We start from the raw sequence: 22474 nt of genomic DNA on the forward strand, positions 1-22474 counted from the left end.
TCACTGGACTCAGCAGGGGATTCGGGTCACCAGGGTAGATACCAGTAGGCAGCTCCTGAAATTGCCCCCCCGACCAACCGACGTGTGTGCAGATGCAGTTTTTGCACTGTTGGTTCCGGTTTCTGTGGAGATTGAGTTCTTTAATGGTGTATGCACACACCTCACTGGTACACAGTGAGCCCTAGATATATATCAAGGCTGTAGGATATGAATAGCTGCGGGCAATAACATTTGTGACAGTGCATCACAAAACAAACAAAAAATCACACGCACTGATTTCATGTGAGGACTTAAAATAGGTGAAAAGGGTCAATTTGGTCAATCTTGACCTTTCTTATATTTTCTGAAAGAGCAAGTCTTCTTCTACATTATGCTAAAATTTGGTATCATAAAATGAACATAAAAGTGTGTTTTTTTAGCAGTTTATCTCGAACACTTTTTTTTAGAATAGTGTGAATATGTGTGTCTTTAGAGTCCCCCTTTCATTTCTTAAAAAAAACTTGTACACACTCTTTACTTTCAATTCTAATAAATTTAGAAAGGATGATGCTGCTGCTTTGAAAGTTGGCATTTATCATGGACAGAATGTGTTTATAGAACATGCTCAATTTCAGCTTAATCTGATAATCCCTTCATTGTGGTTAAATCAGTGGTTTTCATCCTGTTTTTTCCCCCCATTCATTGCACAGGTAGCACGGCTTTGTGAAGATTAAACGATTAAATAGACCCTGTGCTTCAGACCTTCTTTTCTCAGTTCACACTTTTAAGTTATACATCATTAAGCTTAAAGTCAGCTCTTTTAAAATATGCTCTTAATTAAAAATCCATGTCTGGCAACTTTTTGTTTGTTTTGTGGTGCAGGGTCACATTTATCTACTCTCTTGTTCTCATTTTTCATCAGTGTACAGAAATTGGTTGCAGTGGGGGGACTAATAAGCACTGCTTTAAAAAAAAAAAAAAAAAAAAAAACAGTATTCCCATGATTTGTGATGCATAAGGAAAATATGATTTAAGAAAGCCATATTATGGTCTTATAAATCTTTAGACTTCCCAAAGATATTCTCTATTCCAGGCTCAGCATGATTTGTGGGCTTTTTTTTTTCCCGACAAGAAAAAAAAAAGAATGTTAAAGGTATGTTTTATTCAGAATTGTTTGACTCACCAATATATTGTTACAAATGATGACTTCTGTTCTAAGGATCATGCAATATGTTTTAGCCAGAGGGTTAAAGATGCTATTTCAGGGAGGCCACAAGTCCCACAATATCATTTCAAATCTCTCCAGTAAATATTCTTTATGTTTCCCCCTATATTAGTCATTATCTTTATTGTATATGGCCCTAAGGGGAGTGTTTGAAAAACACTGCTTGAGATTGGATCACATTGCAGTTGACAAGAAATGCAACAATAATATGCTGTTTTCTCCCTCATCCATGGAAAAAAGACAAAATAACCACTCACACACTAGCACACACATACATGCACACATGCCCACAGGTACACACACACAGACACACTTGAAAAGCTGCAAAAATTCAGAATATTAACCCTATCAAACCCAAAGGCAAGGCATCTGTGTGTTATAGAATTTTATGTAAGTTGCTCATCATCTGATGTTAAGTCATATGATCTGGTCTCCTCGGAGACAAGAAGACATAAAGATTGGAAAAACATTATGATCAGTATGGCATTGTATTACATTATATTGTATGTGCTGCTAAAAAATGAGGATAAAAAAATAGCAGAAAAAAAGTCATATGTAATATTCCCCATCTCATCCATCTGCCAAGCCTGACTGTACTTTGAGTGTCCCAATTGTAAGGACCCGACAGTCTTCCAAATCCATGCATATAAATTCATTCAGCTGGGTATGTGATATCATTTTACTGATAATGACAGGTGCTTGAGAGATTACCCATACTCTTTTGCTCACTTACGTATCACAGTAAGCAGTGCCTCTTGTCCAGATTCTGAAAAAGTTTAGCCGGCTCTTGTAATTGATCCTCTTAGCACATCTAAGCAAGGCAGGCATCAATTTACATTTGTTTGTGGTTATTCTTGTTTTGCTGGGGATGGGAGGGGGAGTGAGGGGAAATGAAGACATTGACTTATTACTGTCAACTCGCTCAAATGAATCAATTCAATGCCAATCAGGTGATGTTGTGCTTTTATTTTGTTGTGTCCTCTTGGGTTTTTTTTTTTTTGGGGGGGGATGGACAAAGGCAGGAGGAATGATTTAGAAATGCTTAGCTTTTTTTTTTACTTTTTTTTTTGGGGGGGGGGGGAGCTAAAGCAAAGGAACTTTTACCTCACTTATTTCAAGCTCAGAAAAATTGCTAGAGTGGAGGAGATTCCATGATCTTATGAATTACAGTGAAAGCTTTAGGAGCTTTTTAGATGGATAAAATTGGTTTATTGCAATTTGAATAGATTAGAATTCCTGCATCAGTTTCCTTGTGGTTCTGGCAGGTTTGTATGACTCCTTTATCTGCCATAAACAGAAGTGTTTGAATTGCTCCCGTACAAATATTTATGTACTTCTGAGTGTAATAGAACAGGCAGAGAAGTTAAGATCGGGAGGGTATCAAGACAGTATTTTGGTGGAGTATATCTTCGTCGGTTGAGAATGATAAGGGCGTTAAGTTGCCTCTAAACCCATAGTGTTCGGTACAACTTAACGCCCTTCTCATTCTCAACAGACGTCTTATGCCATAGATGAGAGTTGTTTTCAGGTGTGTTTTAGAAAGAGATACATATGTTTATAAATTAGTTGACATGCTGCCAGTAACACATTAACTCGTCACTAGGGTAGAGTTTGAGGGGATGCCATTTAGCTTGCCTCAATCTTCTGTGGACAGTGTTCCAAAAAGTGTTGTTTGATGCAGAATCAAACTCTTGATGTGTAACTCTTGCATGTACAATGAAAAATAGTAATGTCTTTCATGATTTTGTCAAGTTTGTAAAACAAAGTGCACCAGCTTCCTTGTTTGAATGGGAGATTTTTTATTTTTTTTTATTGAAAATCATTAATATTCATCGATAGATACAGATTGTGTGTTTTGGACATCAGCATGCAGAATCTTGACCATGAACAAGAAGTTTGGAAATGTAACATACCCGAATTCTATGAAATGTTTCAGTCAGAATCTTGTGTGACTTCATACAATTTAAATGAATACTGTTACATATCAAAACATCAAAGCAACAAACCTCAGGAAAAAAAAACTACTGTAAGTTATCTTTGAATCTCACTAAAAGTTGTATTATTATGTAGATGATGAGAAATATGTTGAATGTTGCAATTATGCATTTCTTTCTGGCCTGTAATTTATAGATATCTATTTATATATTCTTCAATATGTTTCTTTAAATTACATACTTATTAAAGCACATTTGTTATATACTTTCTTTTTGACTGCAGGACTCAAACAAGACTGGCAAACAGCAGCTTACGTCTGGAGAATTATACGTACGCAAACAAGGAAATTGCAAATGAAATATACATGGCTCTCAATTCTTCCAATTTTGAAGGCATCTCGGTGAGTACGGCTTATACCAAGAATGTAAATGCATATCATGTCTAAATGTATAAATATATTCATATTCATATGAAGAATTTCATCACAAAATGAGTTAACTATATTCTAATTGATTTGAGGTATTTGTAATTAAATCTGCTCAAAAACAGTAAAAGTAATGAAGAAAATATTTGATATCTTAATCATAACTTCAAGCATATTCTTAGTTATACAACAAGTGAGGTATTATTGGAAGCATTTTGATTTGCTTTATCTGAATCTTTTTAATGGGGCTTAACCTGTTTTGAGATTAAGTTCTTCATATGTACACACACATATGTATACATATACAGTTTATCTAATGATAGCTGTGTTCAGACGAGGGCAGTTTTGGTCGCAGTAATTTCAGAGGAAGGGTCGGAGGAAGCTTGGTCAAAGTAACTTCGGAGGAAAGGTCGGAGTAGTGCCCGTCTGAACAAGGTCGTGGTAACTTCCTCCGGTCGGAAGAACTTACCACAACCTCTTCCTCCGACCAAGATACTCCTGAGTTTTCTCAGGAGTATCTCACTACCACAACTCGCTAGTCGGAGTAAATTGCCCGTGCGGACAAGCCCTCAGAGTATCTACGAACTTTAATACCTTATGACCTAGGTAAAACTTCCTGGGTGAAATCGCAATGTTGACATTTTGCGAGTACACGTGCGTTTGTAGTGCAATTCTAACCTAGTCGATCGCAACGAAGAAGCTAGCGCTCAGAAATTTCCATCAACAATGGAGAAGACAAATGCCGCTGGTAAAAAACAATCGTATGGTCGACGAGCACGGCACTACCACTTCCAGAGGTTACACCGACCCTCCACGCTGATCCCCGCGAAGGCCGTGGTAAATTAGTCGGAGTTTCTTCCCACGACCATCGGTTGACACAGGGTCGTGGTAAGATAAGTATAAATTTGCTGCGCCACAAAATTTTACTCTGACTAGAAATACGTCTGAACATGGCTATGATCGACTGTGGTTAGAATAGCATGCCAAATTCACTATCAGCTGTTGATCACTGGCAGTACAAGTGTTTCTTTCCCTCACTTGTGTTAATTTCCCTCTTTTATCTTCTAAAGTATTCCTTTCAATGTCTGATAAACTTTTCACCATTGCCTGAGTATCATTTCATGAAAGCCCATCCACCTGTAATAGATCAATACATTCTATGGATTAGATTTTTTTCCCTTGTGTTGGATACAATGTTTAAAGGAACTGTTTAATGCAAAAACATGTGGACTTGTGTTGAGTCATATTACCCTGATCATCACGTATGTGGCCAAATAAATATCTAAGTGACATTCATATCTCCATGTTGCTAATATGATTAACAAAGGACCCTGCCAGGGGAAACATGCAAATTATGCTTATCCTAGGAGAAGGTGCTTTAAAATGTCTTTTCACATTAACACTATACCCATGATTGATGGATAATGTCACTGACAGAATCTTCGTTTGGACAAGGAGGTTTTATACATTGGAGTTCCAACTGGCTGTGATTATTCAAACAGTTGTCAGATTTCTATTGATGTACAAAGGAATTCCACAGGTGCACTTGTACCTTTGATGATCGATGTTTCTTGCCGCCGTCTTGCTCAGCATTCTGAAGATTAATTTTGAACGTTATCATAATTTTGGCCATATTTTGCTCATATGTTTATTAGATGAAATGAAATTTCAATTAATGATAAAGCACGTAAAACAAACGACATTTCTGTCCAGAAATTTGCGCAAAAGTGTAAATCTGAGTTGTATCATGTGAACATGTTTAAAACTGTACCATCCTGGAAAGCTGGTTTTATCACTTTTCCGCTTAGTTTCCACAAATGAAACTAATATGGAATAATCTTCAAGTATAATTCTTTATTGATAGATATATCAGATTAGTGCCCGCATATGCCCAGTCAAATAATTTTCATCTTCATTTCAGCATTTTTTTGCTCAATTTCTATTCGCGCATCCTCATGTCTATACCACCTACCTTTTATAAGAAGGGATAGCGAAAAGTAATTACCATCACAAAGAAATATCTTCCTTTGAAAGCGGCTAGTGATTACGCAATGAGACACGAGTCAATTGTCTTCCTATCTGTGCGGCAGATCCTGTTTTGCACATGCTTCAAATATTTTTGAGCGGCGGCTTCGAACATCTAGCAAAGGAAATAAGACGGTTGTGACTCCATTCTCTAGAACCTCCTTGGTTTGGAAGGTATTTGTGGGCATATCCAAGTGATCTGAAGAAAATGATAGAAACATAATGATAAAAATAAAAGACACATGTTTAGATATTCTTTTGACTTTCTATTAAGAAGTGATGATCAGAGTATTAAGAATCAATACAAGTCAACATGCATTTGCAATGCATTGCACTTAAAAAGAAAAAATACACTGCCACTCATGTGCTGTAGGAAGTAAAATTCATATCATACTTTCCTCATTTGTAATGTTTGAGTGTATGATTATTTTATATTGATACACATGAAACATTGATTTCTATTTTTGATATTACATGACTTGATTCATTCATGTGAGAAATTCAGGTAATTTCCTAGAGAGTTTCATGTAAAAAAAGAAAAGAATTGTAATGTAAGAGTGTATGATGATTTTATATTGATACACATGAAACATTGATTTCTATTTTTGATATTACATGACTTTATTCATTCATGTGAGAAATTCAGGTAATTTCCTAGAGAGTTTCGTGTTAAAAAAAAAGAATTGTGACAGTGTTTGGTGATGTGACTGAAAATGTGAGTGTGGTGAATGAGTTGTGACTGAAAACGTGAGTGTGGTGAATGAGTTGAGGAACATATGTGACTCTGCACCTCAAAACAAACAAAAAGTCGCCAGACATGAATTTTTAGTTAAGACCATATTCTGGAAGAGCAGACTTTAAGCTTTAAAATGATGTATAACTCAAATCAAATGGACTCTCCTAACCTATCTAAATATTGGAAAGAAAGCACAAACTCAGGAAAAGTGTGAACTGAGAAAAGAGGCTCTGAAGTACAGTGTCTATTCAAGCGCTTAATCTTTACCAAACCGTGCTGGCTGTGCGATGAATGGGACAAAAAAAAAGGAAGTAAACCACCAGAGTAACAACAATGAAGGGATTATCAAATTAAAGTGAAATTAAGCATGCCTCATTAACACATTCTGTCCATAATCAATGCCAACTTTCAAAGCAGTAGCCCTATCCTTTCAAAAGTTATTAGAGGTGAAAATGAAGAGTGTGGACAAGGTTTTTCAGAAATGAAAAAGGGATTTTAAAGACACACCTAATCACACTATTCTATCAAAAATGTTCGAGATAAACTGCTACAAAAACACACTTTCCTGCCCGTTTTATGATACCAAATTTTAGCATAATGTAAAAGAAGACCCGCTCTTTCAGAAGATATGGAAAAGTCAAGTTCGGCTAGGTTGACCCATTTCACTTATTTTCAGTCCTCACGCAAAATCAGTGTGTGCGACTTTATGGTCATTTTGAGGTGCACGGTCACATATAAGCTTTCACTTCTTTATGCATTGTTTCCGCTATGAGTCAGCCGTACATACACAGGGAGAAATTAGTGTGATGTTTCACGTGCAAACTCAAGATCACCCCGTGATGTAATTGACTTTGAGACGTGAATGATATGGCAGCTGCCTTCTCACGGGCCGGGGAAACATTTGCAGACTTCAAGAATTGATGCACTGCGTGTCACGCATTCCAACTATTAAAATGACTAATAATTCCACCTCTGTTTACTTTATGATTTCTCACTGAAGATGAGCTGGCGTGAGGAGAAAAGAGAAATATGTGAGAGAGAATCTCAGAGAGGGAAGAGATAGGTGGTTAGAGAGGGAGAGAGGTAGGGAGGGAGAGAGTTAGAGAGGGGAGAATGAGGTTGGCTGAACAAGGTGGCAGGTCAAAAATGCTTAGGAAGTTGAGAAGAAACTAATATGAATTTAAGGAACAAACATAGCTAGATAAAAAGAAAAATGAGCTGTTAAATTGAGAGAGAGATATAGAAGGAGAGAGAGAAAGAAGAAAGGAATGGGAAAACTAGAGTCTCAGAAGGAAGACAAAGGAAGAGATAGAATAGAAATGAGTGCTATAAACATAGAAAAATTATTAAAACATATACAATCAAGAGAAAACAGAAGCTAATAGAAATATGTAAAACCAATAGTGCATAAGCTGTTATTTTCAAGAGGGTTTAATTATTGAGAATTTTGTGAATCACTGTTGAACAGTAAATTTAACAACTCACCAAAATATCTCCAACTGACAGGCATTAGTGCACTTATGATTGCCATGGTGTGAAAATCACGAAACCAACATCTCACGAAAATGTCTGTGACCTCCTCATTCGCAAGTATCTGTATGCAAAAATAACAGCTCATAGAGTATACATGCAGCATTACACACACGCACACGTACAAAATCTACTGATGTTCAGGATTATTAGAAACACAAATGTAATAATTTAGACAGGGAAAGGAAGAGGAAAAAATAGAGGGAATGAGAAAAAGAAATAGAGTGAGGAAGAGAGAGACAGAGACAGACAGACAGACAGACAGGTGGAAAAGGGGAAATGTCTAGAGGGAGGAAAAAAAGTTTGCCTTTGATAGCGTGATCAGCAACCACGTACTTGACTCTGTAAATTCCAATTACGCTACATCAACACGGAAGCAATGTCTTGCCAAGAAGAAGAGATGTAAATGGTAGTGTGTGAGGATATGACTCAACCTGTCCACACAATGCCAGTCATTCATTGAAAGACAAAGTCCTTTGTAAGTGTCTCCTCCAAACTCAGAGTAATTGACTAGATAATATCTCAAGTGATTTCCAGGTAGTAAGCTTTCTTCCTCCTCTTGACACCGATGTTTCTTGGGGGAGAGGATCTTAGATAGTGACAAATACTCGGATGTGTATCATTTGATGGTTTTTTTTTTTCTTCTGCTGACTGAACTTAAAGGGGATGGCTAGTAACTGATCAGTGGGAATCAGTGGGAATGCTGGAGGATGATTGTTCCAAATCTTGTGTGATTCATTTAAGAGTACATTATATATCTATTGTTGTGTGAAAATTATTTGCTTCAGAATGGTCTCATATTCAAGTAATGTGCAGTTTAATGTTTCCAGGTTAGCGTGCCTGGTCAGTGACGGGGCATTAATCTGCACATTACTTGATTATGAGACCGTTCTGAAGCAAATAATTTTCACACAACAGTAGATATATAATGTACTCTTAAATGAATCCCACAAGGATTGGAACAATCATCCCTCAGCATTCCCACAGATTCCCAGTGATCGGTTACTAGATATCCCCTTTAATTTCACTTCTCAGTGAGATATGGAAATCATGACTAAGTCTTTTGTTTTCATGTATTCTTCAGAAGTATATTGCAGCCGTCAGTTACTATCATACTGATCTGTTTTTTCAAACCAATATGAATACTGTTCATTCATTAAATCATTAAATGTCTGTGGTAATAATTCACAATTACAAATTGAAATATATATAGCAAGAGTTTGAATGCAATAACAGAAAGATGTCATTTTAATTTTTTTTTTCAATATAATGTCATCATAAAATAGAGAAAAATAAAATCCCTTCAGCATTCATTACATACTTAGAATTTTTTGAAGATCTTATCAAAATTATCTCATATTTTAAATATTTTCTTTGTTTTTCAGTAGCTTTAATCTCAAATACCTCAAATCAAAATAAAGATGGATGTATACTTTTTGCATGTAAACTATTACAGAGTATTACAGAGAGCACCTCAGGAATATTACAATATCCGTATCAGCTATTTCCTTTCAGCATGGATTGCATGTCTGAGTTAAATCAAACCATAGTTATATCAAATCAAATTAAATCACTTCAAGCATCACACAATTCAGTGCATATTCAGATTACATCATTAGCATAACCAATTCATCTGTGTTTGCTATCACTTCCATCAAAGATGATGATGGCACTCATAATTTTATTTTTTATTTATTTATTTATTTATTTATTCATTTATTTATTTATTTATTTATATTTTATTTATTTATTTATTTATTTTATTTTATGTATGTATGCATGTATGTATGTATGCATTTATTTGTTTATTTATTTATATATCTATCTGTCTATTTTTATACCTATTTATTTATTTATTTATTTATTCAATTATTTATTTACATATCTATCCATTTATTTATCTGCTTGTTTGTCTGATTATTCATTTATCTATTCATTCATTTATTTGCATGTTTGTTTATTTATTTTTGTCCCCTGCAGGGTACTGTGGCCTTTACTTCCACTGGAGATAGGCTGGCTAGGACTCAGATAGAACAGATGGTTGGTAGGTATTACCAAAAAGTCTAAGAAATTTGAATGATTGATTTTCAAATGTACTATGCTCTCACTGAGTTAAGTTTTTTCATTCATTCATTTTTTCCATTTCCAGTAGAAACATATAAATATTTTACATTGCCTATGATTTGTGAAACACAAATTTTGCATTTTGTCTTTTTCATCTTAATGATGGAACACTAGCCAAAAGATGCTTGTGGTCACTCTCAGCATTACGGTATAAAAAGAGCCAAGCAGATATGAGGTTGTGTAGCTGTATTAAAAGAAGCCCCTGCCCCAAACAAAACAACAACAAAACAAAACAAAGCAAAACAAAACAAAAAAACGAAAACAAACAAAAACACCAGACACACACACACACACACACACACACACGAACAAACAAAACGGCAAAAACAAAACAGCACAAAATACTCTTTCCTGGAAACAAAGAGACTTTCAAATATTCAACTCAAGATCTAATTATTTTGTGCCAGTGTTCGATTTGAATTTGGCTTATGTAGATGTATTCCACCTTAAACTGCTCCGCATGAGTTGTTTTATGGCTCCTTTGAATAGATACTCTGATTTAAAGGGAAAAAGCTGACAGATAGATTTTATCAAATCATATTCAAATTTGTGAGTCACTATGGTTTATGGTATTCTGTGTAAGTATCATCATTGCAAATACTTTCAGTTTGTACATGTTTATCCATATATATCTGTATCATTGTATTTTTCTGTCTTTTAATCTTCAGCTCTATTTTTATCAATATCTTTATCTTTATGCATATAGATATGCACACATAATATATATAAACACACATACCAGTATATGTGTGTCTTATCTTTAGTTTAATGTAGCATTCTTTGTGCATAGTAATAATGACCCGGTGCATTTAAAACATCTAAAGAAAGGACTAGAATACTTGTATGCAATTAAACTTGAGACTGGAAAGAAACAAAGTCTTTGTGAGGTTGGTTTTACTGAAACTGACAAAAAAAAAGAAGACTGGGCTGATGCATTCACAAGTGAAGACAAGATCTCGTCTGTCAGAATAGCAGAATCTTCAAGGATCCAGTTCCGACAAGTTGGATGTTGCTGCATCTCCTGAGAAATGTATGATCCCTTCATTTCCTTTTGCAATATTTACTATAATGGCTGTAATGTAGGTCTCTCTCGTGAAGATTGCAGCTGTTCAGATGACAGCCACTTTTTAATGCCACTCCTCGGTGGTAGTTTCCAACAATTTCCAACAATTATTATCCAAGTTATGAAATATGAATCTGTCTTGTGTTGGATTTGATGGTACTTGAGGTCCATGATCTAAGGCAAGATGGCAATCAGACATTTTTGAGGGGTTTAAGGTAATTTTGTGGGAGACAAAGACAGCAGTGCAGTGAATTTTCAGAGAGAAAATGCACATTGATCTGGCAGAATTGTCCTCTGAAGAGAGTGAATTGATCTCACTGTAAAGAATGCTGGGAAAAGAGCTCTAGGGGAGAATGCTCTGTCAAATGAGTGGATCAGATATCTCTCTGAAGTATGTTCTACACTAGACATGATGCTTAAGCGGCATTGGAGCAAAGAAAGAGAGAGAGCGGAACAGAGATCGTGAAAACTTATTACCCCAAGAGCCACTGCAGACAATGTGTCTTTGCTTCTATGTTATAAACATAAAAACAAACAAACAAAAAAACAACAATAAACACTCACCCCCCCCCCCCAAGAAAAAAAACAACCCAAAACAAACCCAACAACAACAACAACAAACAAAACAAAAACAAAACAAAACAGGAAGTAGATGTACGCGCTATTCCAACTATTCAGAGTAATAAATGGCACTCTCTGATAATGGCTATCACCAGCATGTGCACCTGTGATTATCCCCACCCTTGTCTGTTTACATCATCAATGATTGTGGGAATTTGCAAATCTCGTGCTGGTTTCAAGGAAAGGAAAACAGAAACAGTTTGCAAATTTATGCGCTTTGGCTGAGAGATCTCATTTGCAATTAGTAGTTTCTCGTGGAGGTAACAGATAGGAGGGGTTACCATGACATCGTGTTTTGTCACCTCTGTTGACTACGCGGTATGAGTTTAACTCCTGATGTGCCATGGTGTAAACGTCCTGTGTGCGACATTATTCCGAGATGGCAACGTAGTCATTGTTTGGAAAAAAAAATATGTTTTTCAAATCTACCTAACTTATTTAATTTCTTTGTAACCCTGGATATGTAACGAGAAAAGTTGTAGAGAAAATGCCAAGCTTTGTTTTGATGTAAATTGTATGAAAAATCTAGGATTGTTATTTCAAATGACCAGTAGCTACATTATTGTAAAGGCATGACTTTTGTACACAAAACAGTGATTGAAACTTAGAAGTTAGAAGTTAGGGAACACCATTTTCATAGTCGATCATCACATAAAATGCAAGCTACGAGTAACATTAGTGGAATCACAAGAAACGCTTTCATTGTACTGTAGCATTTGGTGATTTATTGATAAGTTTGGGCAGGTTTGTGCATTTGAGCATAATTAGTGAACTTGGCATGCTGTTGACTAAGTCGGTCTTGCAAAATTGGCTCATAGAGAGTAAAAAAACACTTGCTGATGCAGACAGTCACTGCAAAGGATGGCTGGAATGTTCACTGTCTACTTCATGTTCATTAGTACATGCATTACCCCTGTGAGCACCTGTGCACTTTAAAAAAAAAAACTTTTCAAATGATTTATTTTGCTTTTGGTATGCACCCTTTTGTAGTAGGTAATAAAGAAAGATGTAATACATATTTTTGGTGCGTGATGATTGCGCTATGCTTTTTCAAATCAATGTCTTTTTTATTCCTTTACACAATCATACATGTGTGCACACTACTAGGTGTTCATTTTGAGTTCAAATACATTAAGCTTGCAAAGCAATCACTGCCAAGATTTTATTGTGTGCATTTATAAATTGCATTCCCAACATGTGATACTTGCCGTGATGGGAAAAAAAAAGGTGCTGTATGCAAGGAACTTTATGGTATTACAGATAATATATCAGTTAATTCATCTCTAAGGGCAAATAGAAGATGCCCTATGCATAGAAAGTAGATCATGCCCACCGAAATTTGAGGAACGTCACCATAACGTGTTGCAAAGCTTGAAGTCTGTTTCCTTTATCTTACATGCACAGCTAAGATAATGAAGGAAATTGTGGATTGATATCTTTGGAAATCAGGGAATTTCCCTCAAATCATCTTGAGACTACAATTTCATCTTTTTGAATTTTTTTCTGTGCTCCGTGGTGGCCTTCAAAGTCCCTAATGTGAAATCAAATTTTACCTGTTCCCCTTTTTAGCTCACCTGAGCCAAAGGCTCAAGTGAGTTATTGCAAATTCTCTTCGTCCTGCGTCTGTCGTGCGTCATGCGTAAACTTTTTACATTTCCACCTTCTTCTTGAAAACCCCATGACAGATTTTCACCAAACTTGGCAGGTAGCATCCATTGGGGGATGGGGGGGGGGGGGAGTGGGGTGGGGGTAAAGCTCCCAAATTAAGGAATCTTTGAAAATCTATTTCTATTTATTTATTTGATTAATTAATTGTTTATTTATTTATTTATTTATTTATTTATTTATTTATTTATTTATTTATTTATTTATTTATTTATTTATTTATTTATTTATTTATTTATTTATTTATTTATTTATCTATCTATCTATCTATGTATTTTATTCTATTTAATCATGGCAATTTGCTTCAGCAAAGCTGTTCTTCTGCACATCTGCAAATTCTCTAGTGCTGTGTGCAATTTAGATTAGTGACTGAATGGAAGGTGAACTTGCGGTACTCAGGTGACCGCGAGACACCTTGTCTTTTGTTTTAAATGAAAGATAATCCCAAATCTTTGAATACTTGGTGAAGAAAAAAACAGCTTTTTTTTTTTTTCAAGTGGAGTGATCAATGTTCATTAATAGAGGCAATCACATACATTTATGCTGATCTATTAGACAGACAACATTTAGAAATTAGGAAAAGCAAGAAATGGAAATGTGCTTGACCTGATTAGCATTCGCATTGTACCTGGCCTGTTCTTTCCATTTCTCGTAGATGAAATCCGTAATGCAGTTAGCGGTGCTCCCTGAAGCAATTTACTTCATGCACTGTATGATTGCTGCGAGTAATGCCAACTCTTATATCGAGTCTTCACCGTTCTCACACGTTTGGTCAAACTGTTGACCCACATAATTGTGATTTAAAAGTGTCAGAATTGATTACTCTCATGAGAAAAGAACAAATTCTGTATTTTCCTCGTGTGATTGAGTTAGAGAAATGTTACTAGCCAACTTGCCCGCATGATGAAAGAGGAAACAAATCAAACTGGGACATTAGATGGACACAGAAACTGGACTGGTTGCGTCGCAAATAATTGGAGCAGGCGTGAGATGATGAAAGGAACAGTCGAACACTCCACGCTTCTGGATAGTATTTACATGCCCTGGAAGTGTAGGTTAGGGAATATTCTCCGGCCAAACTTTGCAAAGGGACGCATAGCTGCCGCTTTCCAATGGTAGTAGTTAATCATGCACTGGTCTTCTACCAGGGATCATAGCAGAGAGAGAAGGGGGTAAGGATAGCAATGTCTTTTGTTCCAAGTCACGTATAAAGTGAGAAAGAAACCAATTGCTTTTTTTCCCCCAATGCTGTATGGGCTTTATTTCTGTAGACTTCATTTCATTCCCATTCTGTGTGTTATTTTGTCTAGCCCCTTTCTCTCCCCCCCCCCCTTTCTCATCTTATCTTTCTTGTGCAATGATCAAATGCATTGCCATTTATTAGCTACCAGCTTTCCTTTGACTTCAATATTGCATCAGCAATATCCATCCCAGCCAATTACAGGGATGAATTATTTAGCTCGATAAAGGCATACACTATGGTTATGGAGTAACTCCCTTGGTAGTAATTGCTTGTATGCAATGCATATGACTAGATGATACATGTATATTGTATATGATATATATTTATATTTGCATATATAGGTGTGTGTGTTTAGTTAACACTGTTGTTTATATAGATTCACATAACACTCTAGAGCACACACACACACACACACACACACACACACTTTTTTTTTTATAATATTCTTTTATTTGAGTTTCATTCAATGTGAAATCCATATTAACAATAAAATTAATACATCCACCAACAAAAGAAGAAAGCAGCTGTATTCTTCTTTCTTGTGCTGCTAAATCATTTTTCAAACATACAGTACAATATATTTGATTCTTTTTACCAAATCATACCCTGTTTTTATAAGGGAAATGACATAAAAATCTACATAATTCTCAGAAAAAGCTATTTTGATCAGCCTAATCAAGCCAATCCGAATGTGCCTTATCACTCACACACCGACTAAGAAATGTGTGCTACTCAATCACTTTTTCACTTAACTTCCTTTTTTTTTTTTTTTTTTCTTTTTTTTTTTTGGCAGAGCACGCACTATATACATAAATATATCAGATAAAGTATAACTCTTAAAGGGAAAAAAAATCTTGATCAACTTGATCAGATTGCTCAATATCCACTTCATTATATAAATTCTCTTACACTCTTTTGAGAATACAGCAGTTCCTAAAACATATAAAAAAAGCATTCTTTACTTAACCGAACAAAACTCATCATTTTTTTTTCCATCTAACCTATCAACCACCCCTCCCCCCCCCCCCCCCCCCCCCGTACAAGCACAAAATAACCATATGTGTATATCAGCAAAACGAACCATATTCCTGCCTGACCCCTTAACCATTATTCTACCATTGCCTAACTACATCTACCTAACCCTAACCATCCCCACCTATTTCCCCGCTAACCATTACTCTACTCTAACCTAACTACATCTACCTATAACCCTAACCATCCCCACCTATTTCCCCACTAACATACCCCCCCCCCCCCCCCCGTAGCCTTCCCTCAACACACACACACACCCATATATGCACTAGACATCAACCAAAACAACAACAACATACCCACCAGTGCGCACTCACAAACACCAACATTTGCACGCCAAATCACACTACATACTTGTGGTATCTTGGTTACCTGTTTCTTTGACAGTTAAACACACACCAAATTAAAACCGAAGCTAACTAAACATTTTACATGGGGGAAAAAAAAAAGTGACCAGCATAATGCTGATACATATACCAATTCCTAAACATTAATACGGCTAAAACCTAAACTGACCATACATCTGACTCTATGAAAGTTTCAACTGCTCCCATTTTTGCAAATGAAAACCGAGCTTACCTGCTTTAACCGCAACGTTCTTTTCCTCCTCTATAAAATCCAGAACAAATTTCTTTATCTTTTCCCTCTTAGGTAACTTATTTTGTTCTCTTGACCGAAATATTACAATTTTCATCAAAATTATCAAGGCATTCACGCATTTGATTCGATTTGAACTACCTCGTAAACCTAAAAAAATATCTCTCCATTCTAATTCTTCTAACTCAACTAAATCATAAAACTCAATAAGAAACTGCCATATCGGCTTTACTTTCACACAATCAAAAAATATATGTGAATAAGTTTCCCTTTCCAATTGACAAAAAGAACAAAGATTATCATTCACAAAACCAAACTTAAACAAATGTTCCCTTGTATATATCACCCCGTGTAACAACTTAAACTGAAATTCCCTATGTTTACTAAGTAAAGTCGTGCTTCTAGGTCTAAGAAATAAATTTCTAATTTCCTTATCACTGCAATCATACTTCACTTCACCATATCTTATTTCCAGAGTATACAATTCTTGTAAAGCTGTAACAAAATACTCATACACTATTTTTGATTTAATATTTTGAAATTCTAATATCTTACCAAAAATCTTCACCTGTATATCATAATTTAATACATCAATTTGCTGAAACTTTACACTCCCTGCGGACTCTTTCCACTTTTCTGGAAGAACATTATAAATATCATTTATCTTAAATCTCACATTTATCTTATCTCACACACTCACACACACACACACATACACACACACACACACTCACACACACACATGCCCTCACCCGCCCACGAGGACTCCCTCAACCCTTCCCATTCCACCTACCTACACACTTTGCCTTATGATACAAAAGTAACAACCAGTAATTCCTTGCATGCCTAAATAAGATGAATATAGTATTCAGGAAATGTATGGTTTGGTGTTATAATGGCTGAAATGTGGGCCTACAGTGAGTCATAACCATAATCTTGCCCTTACACAATGACTGCGGACTACGTAGTACTGACCCCATCTATTGTGTGCTATACACACTTTTCTTTAATAGTGTAATTTTCAGACAATTCTGTATGAAAAGGAAGCTTTGCACGAAGTGTGTGTACTCCATGCTGGGCCTATTTCAGTGAAGTCTTCATAGTTTTGCAGATGATAATGTTTTTGTACATTATTTAATATCTCTTAAAACATTCATGTTATTATCTTCTAATTGTGGAGGGGAGGATGAGGTTTAGTAAATCATTGATGCAGCATGAAGTATCTCACATTAACAGTAGCCCTTGTCAAACACAGCAATTTAGAGAAGACAAATGGTTACATTATCAGTTAATCTGCTTCACTCTTGCTGTGCACTCATTTGCCTGCAGGGATAATGTATCAGATTTGAAAATCTGGCAGTTGCTTTTCTCTTCTGCCGCCATCTTGTTTTGACATCCCTTTGATCTAGTATTGGTACTAAAACAAAGCTCTCCTCACCATCTGTTGAAATCTTTTTCCCTTTTCTTGACTTTTATAAAAGTAAGTTTAGAATTCTCTGCTTTGTTTTCTTAGCTCTATCTTGAAAGCTCTTTGTCCTCATGATGTCTATATTTCCTGAACTTCACTCATTTGTTGTTGGTTGGAAAGTGTCTTTTTCCCGCTCTTGTTTCAAATTGTCTTCATTTGAATGAGGATGCTGGCTGGAATCTTTCTTTCAAGCATATTTGCCACAAACCACACAACTCCCGGAGAAGCAGAATTCAGCGTCGCTGGTAACTTGGAATGAATGAGAGAAGATAATGGCCTCCGACAATGACGAGCGCTCTCCCCTCAATGTGCGAGCCTGTCCGGGTGTATATCGGTGTCCGGGTGTATATCGGGAAGAAAATCCCAACCATTATGTTATCATGTTTTCCCTATCAATATCCGGAGAGTTATTGCAACACCAGCACCCGACAATTCCTCCAACCTGGTATATATGTGGATTTATATATCTGCATTTCTCTATACCTCGGCCTCTCCTGTGCGAGATATTTTGAGAAACCACTTCGCATCACGGAGCGGATGTGGGGATGGCGTGTGCCGGTTCGAGTCAGCCAAAACTTCGATCATTTGATCAGTGAAGAAGACAGGATTTATCCCGTGCTTTTTCCTCTTTTTTTCCCCTTCCTTTTTTCTTATTTTCTTTTTGTTCTACGATGGAACTTTGGAAATGTACAACTCTCTGAAAAACTGCGGCCTTTTTGTTTTCAAGTTTTATGCGGTTTGGGATGTGTGAATGTGCGTGTAGAGAATGTGGGTATGTGGTGGTTGGTGTGTGAGTGACAGCTAGCCACCCACAGTCATGTGACAATGACATTTATAGATGTACAGTAAAATGAGATAGCAAGTGATTGTATCCCTGTGTCTCCCTGTTTCTACCTGCTTTTCTTGGTACAGTGCACTCCTGTTTTACGAACACGGTTATAACGAAGTTCTGGTTACACGAAGTAAAAATTCAGGCCTAAACATTATCCACTCTAATTATATTTATTGTCTTATTTGTTCGGTTATAACAAAATGTAGATATAGCGATAGTAAACTGCCAGTCTCGAGGACTTCGTTATAACGGGAGTCCACTGTACTTTCATTTCCTCTTCTTTTGTTTTATGCCTCTCTTTGTTTTTTCCACTCCTCTGTTTGCAGTCTCTTTCATTTTTTTTGTTCAATTTTTATATATTCTTTATATACACGTATGCCCGTAATTTCTTTTTCTTACCTTGTCATCTTCATGCCATGTTGAAATTTTTTTTTCATATCTTTATAGCGTTCTCAAGTCCTGACGTTCGTACATTAATGTGCACTTTTTTGGTTGCACTTTCTCCCCCTACCCTCTTGCAGATGGAAAGTACCACAAGATTGGCTACTACGACTATGCAAACGATAACTTGACGTGGTTGAAGACCGACCAGTGGCCAAGTAAGTAACAGAAAACCAGTCTAACGTATTTGAAGCTATATAATATATTCTACGAGACTTGTGCATTGTGTGAATGGGTTGAATCTGGAGCGAGCGCTCATTTCAGCCGTCGTTGGGTTGGCAACATCAGAGGAAAACTGGCATATGACCCCCTCATGCTGATGAAATGGCGGATCCCACCTGCACATTGATATTCATAGTTTCGTGGAATGAGGACTTGAACTTAATGATTTAACAATGTTTATGAGAAGGACATTCAGTAATAGACCTCATTCCTAGACCTTGACTTATTAACTGGGAAGAAAAGTTTAAAAAAGGAGTGAGGGGAAAACAGTTGTTATAGTTTCTAAACTATGATGACAAATTCCTACTTAACTGATATCAGCTGGCCTATATAGTTAAAATATGTAAATGACGACTTACCGGTAAGCCTCTATTTACCAATATCTCATTTGTGTAATTTGCTGCATTGGGTACCACTTGGCCAGAAGAAGTCATGAAATATTCTTTTCTCTTTCTTCTTAAGACTTCAAACAGTCAATTTGCATGCATATCAGGTATCCACGCTCCTTCGGAAATTGGTCAAGATTGATGGCTATGATAATTTTCAATTTCTTTTCAATTTTCATAGTCTTTAAGCTTTTTCAGTGAGATATATTTACCCTACTTTATCTACAAATCCTGCTACAGACATGGTAAGGAACCAAATGATGAGAGAAAACAAACAACAAACACATGCACACATACTTCTGAGAAAACTGTCAATCCAGTGAGACTATGGTAGCAAACAAGAGAGAAAAAACATATGAAGAGTTTGTTTGCAAAAACCGATAAGTCCATATTTGTCAAATGGAGATATTTGCGATTAAAGGTCAAGAAAAGTAAAGAGAATAATAAGAAAAATTTTCCTTCTTTTGACCATAACTTCAAAAATATACCTTTATATGTAGTGACCAATATATCATTTAAAAGGTATTATTTTGTACTTTATGACAGAGACCGTACTTCAAAACCTTCAAAAATGGACTTATCGGTTTTTGCAAACAAACTCTTCATATGATGCAATGAGTCGATTATATCAAAAAGAGTCTTTTACCTCACACACACACTAATAGGGTGTAAGTTCATATTTAAAAACATTCTTGTACTTGATATTTGGTAATAAAGTATTTTTATATAAAAATTTCAGTTTATGGCAAAATACCATTTTTTTTTTTAGGGGGGGGGGGTTGAACCAATCAAAACTGTATAAATATTTTTCAACATAATCAAGTCATCTAAGTGGGTAGATAGGTGAAAAAAGAGACAACCACCTTGAAACAGAAGTATATAGGTCAACAAATACTATTTATATTCATGCAATACATATAAACCAAGAATAGACAATGTAGATAAAAAAGGGGGGGGGGGGTACCAAAGCCCTCAACTCAGCCAAGTTGACTTATAGAGCACTTTTGCACTGGGCCTATTGGAATATCCATACAGGTAACCTTTTTTCGGCTTTGTGGTCAAGGGTTGATATATGACCCATGGATATATATTTATACCCCCGCATACACAAAGTGTATAAGGGGTATATATGAATCATCTGTCCTGACATGGGAGCACAACTCTGAAAGCATTCAGACTTGCAGTAACAATATGGCAGCTCACATTTTATGTATGATAATTATAGTAATCACAGGGCCCTCTGGTAGAATGGCATCGTCACTGTAGAGGCATAACCAGGATGAAAAAGAACATGTCGTCATAATGATGATTGTGATAATAGGCCCATTCTCAGTAAAAGCGTTCAAATACGGAATTTTGGTGTCGCCGACATTCCATGACAGTTTGCGGTTCCCTGAAACCTATTAGATACTATTTAAATGTTTATAATATATCACGAGGACTTTATTTGTTAAATATAAACACGATCAAATGCGGTTGTCTGCCTTTTTGTATAAAATTTTGCTGTTAAACTTCGTTAAGACCCCCAAAACGCAGTGTCGCCGGCTATTTCAGAATTATGTTTTATTGCTCCTCTCCGTCCACAAACACACTTTCCAAATATCATTTTCATGGACGATGAGCATATCATATGTGCTAATCAAAATACTCAAAAAGTTCCAAAATTTTTATTGACTTCTTTTTTTATAGCCTTTTGAAACCTGTCGCCAAATTCACCGCCAGATACGTTACCAGTTTCTTTAGTGTTACAGCATTGCGAAAATAACAAGACTATGCAATGACCCTGTGTATATGAAACCCTGAGGATATACTTCATATATTGCAAGTACTTAGATTTTTTGTGCAACAGCTCTTTTTTTGAGAATACGGTACAATGTTTGAAATATCGGTTTTCTACACTTTTATTTGGACAGATACGTGACATACTTTTCACGCCACCCACTGCGACAGATATTGCAATGTCAGACAAATTGTATATTACACATTACTCCTCGGAATGACGCATCGATTCAACATTAAAGTTTAGTACAAGTGAGAAATATTTGGTAGATATCGCTCTCATAATAATATGATCGACCATATACGTTACCACAGATACGTTACCCCAGATACGTGACCAAATTTTGCTCATTGGTCTTGTGCTTTCTGGGGATCAAATCTGGTCAAATTCATCCCTACACATTACATGCTTCGTTTTGTTGGACCTCAGGATTATATTCTTACACCAAAAGGACAGAGAGGTGAAAAAGATCAACACTTCCACATGATTTTTCTTTCTGCGTCAGTGTCTCACAACTTAATGCCAAGTTTTCCGACAGATACGTTACCACACAATCAAAATGCTGAAAAGAAATTTTAAATGTTTTTACAAACAAATCGTTGAGTGCTCATAAACTCCAAAGTTCTATTCCATAAAACCCAGTCACTTTCATATTCTATGCAACAACTTTGAACGTTTATTTTACAAGACGAAGATAAGATTCAGCATATCAGTTTTTTGCTTTTCAGATTTAGCAGATACGTTACGTATAATTCAGGGCACCCACGGTGACAAATAATGTTATGTAAAACAAAGTGTTCATAAAACAATTCTGCATAGAATGACGCTTCCATAAAAAATTAAAGTTATGTTCAAATGAAGAATATTCAGTAGAAATTGCTTTGTAACTTCACCGACAGATTCATTTACGGTACGCCAGATACGTTACCAAACTTTGAAAGAGTAAAAAGTAGTTTATGAAACGCTTCCGAGAAAAGTTTCAGTGTTCTGTTGCATATTTATTCTAGTGTTTTTCAACATATGAAGAACTACTCAAGATTCATTGATAAGTTGAACAATTATTTATTCATTTTCATTAAAAGGGATGAGCCAAATACGTTACCATAGGTCAAACAACTGTTTAGCATATCGAGTTCATAGAGACTG

General features: G+C 36.0%; 1 protein-coding gene across 1 annotated transcript in view; it reads left to right on the top strand.

The window, feature by feature from the left end:
• The window catches only part of LOC140240649 (gamma-aminobutyric acid type B receptor subunit 1-like), a 137531-nt gene that overhangs the window by 79106 nt on the left and 35951 nt on the right, over nt 1-22474 (top strand). The window contains exons 7-9 of the mRNA XM_072320402.1: nt 3422-3539; nt 9835-9898; nt 19021-19098. Coding sequence (XP_072176503.1) covers nt 3422-3539; nt 9835-9898; nt 19021-19098 — 260 coding nt within the window. The remainder of the gene's footprint in view (nt 1-3421; nt 3540-9834; nt 9899-19020; nt 19099-22474) is intronic.

The sequence above is a fragment of the Diadema setosum genome, chromosome 17, assembly GCF_964275005.1.
Source record: "Diadema setosum chromosome 17, eeDiaSeto1, whole genome shotgun sequence".
In the NCBI taxonomy this organism is placed as follows: domain Eukaryota; kingdom Metazoa; phylum Echinodermata; class Echinoidea; order Diadematoida; family Diadematidae; genus Diadema; species Diadema setosum.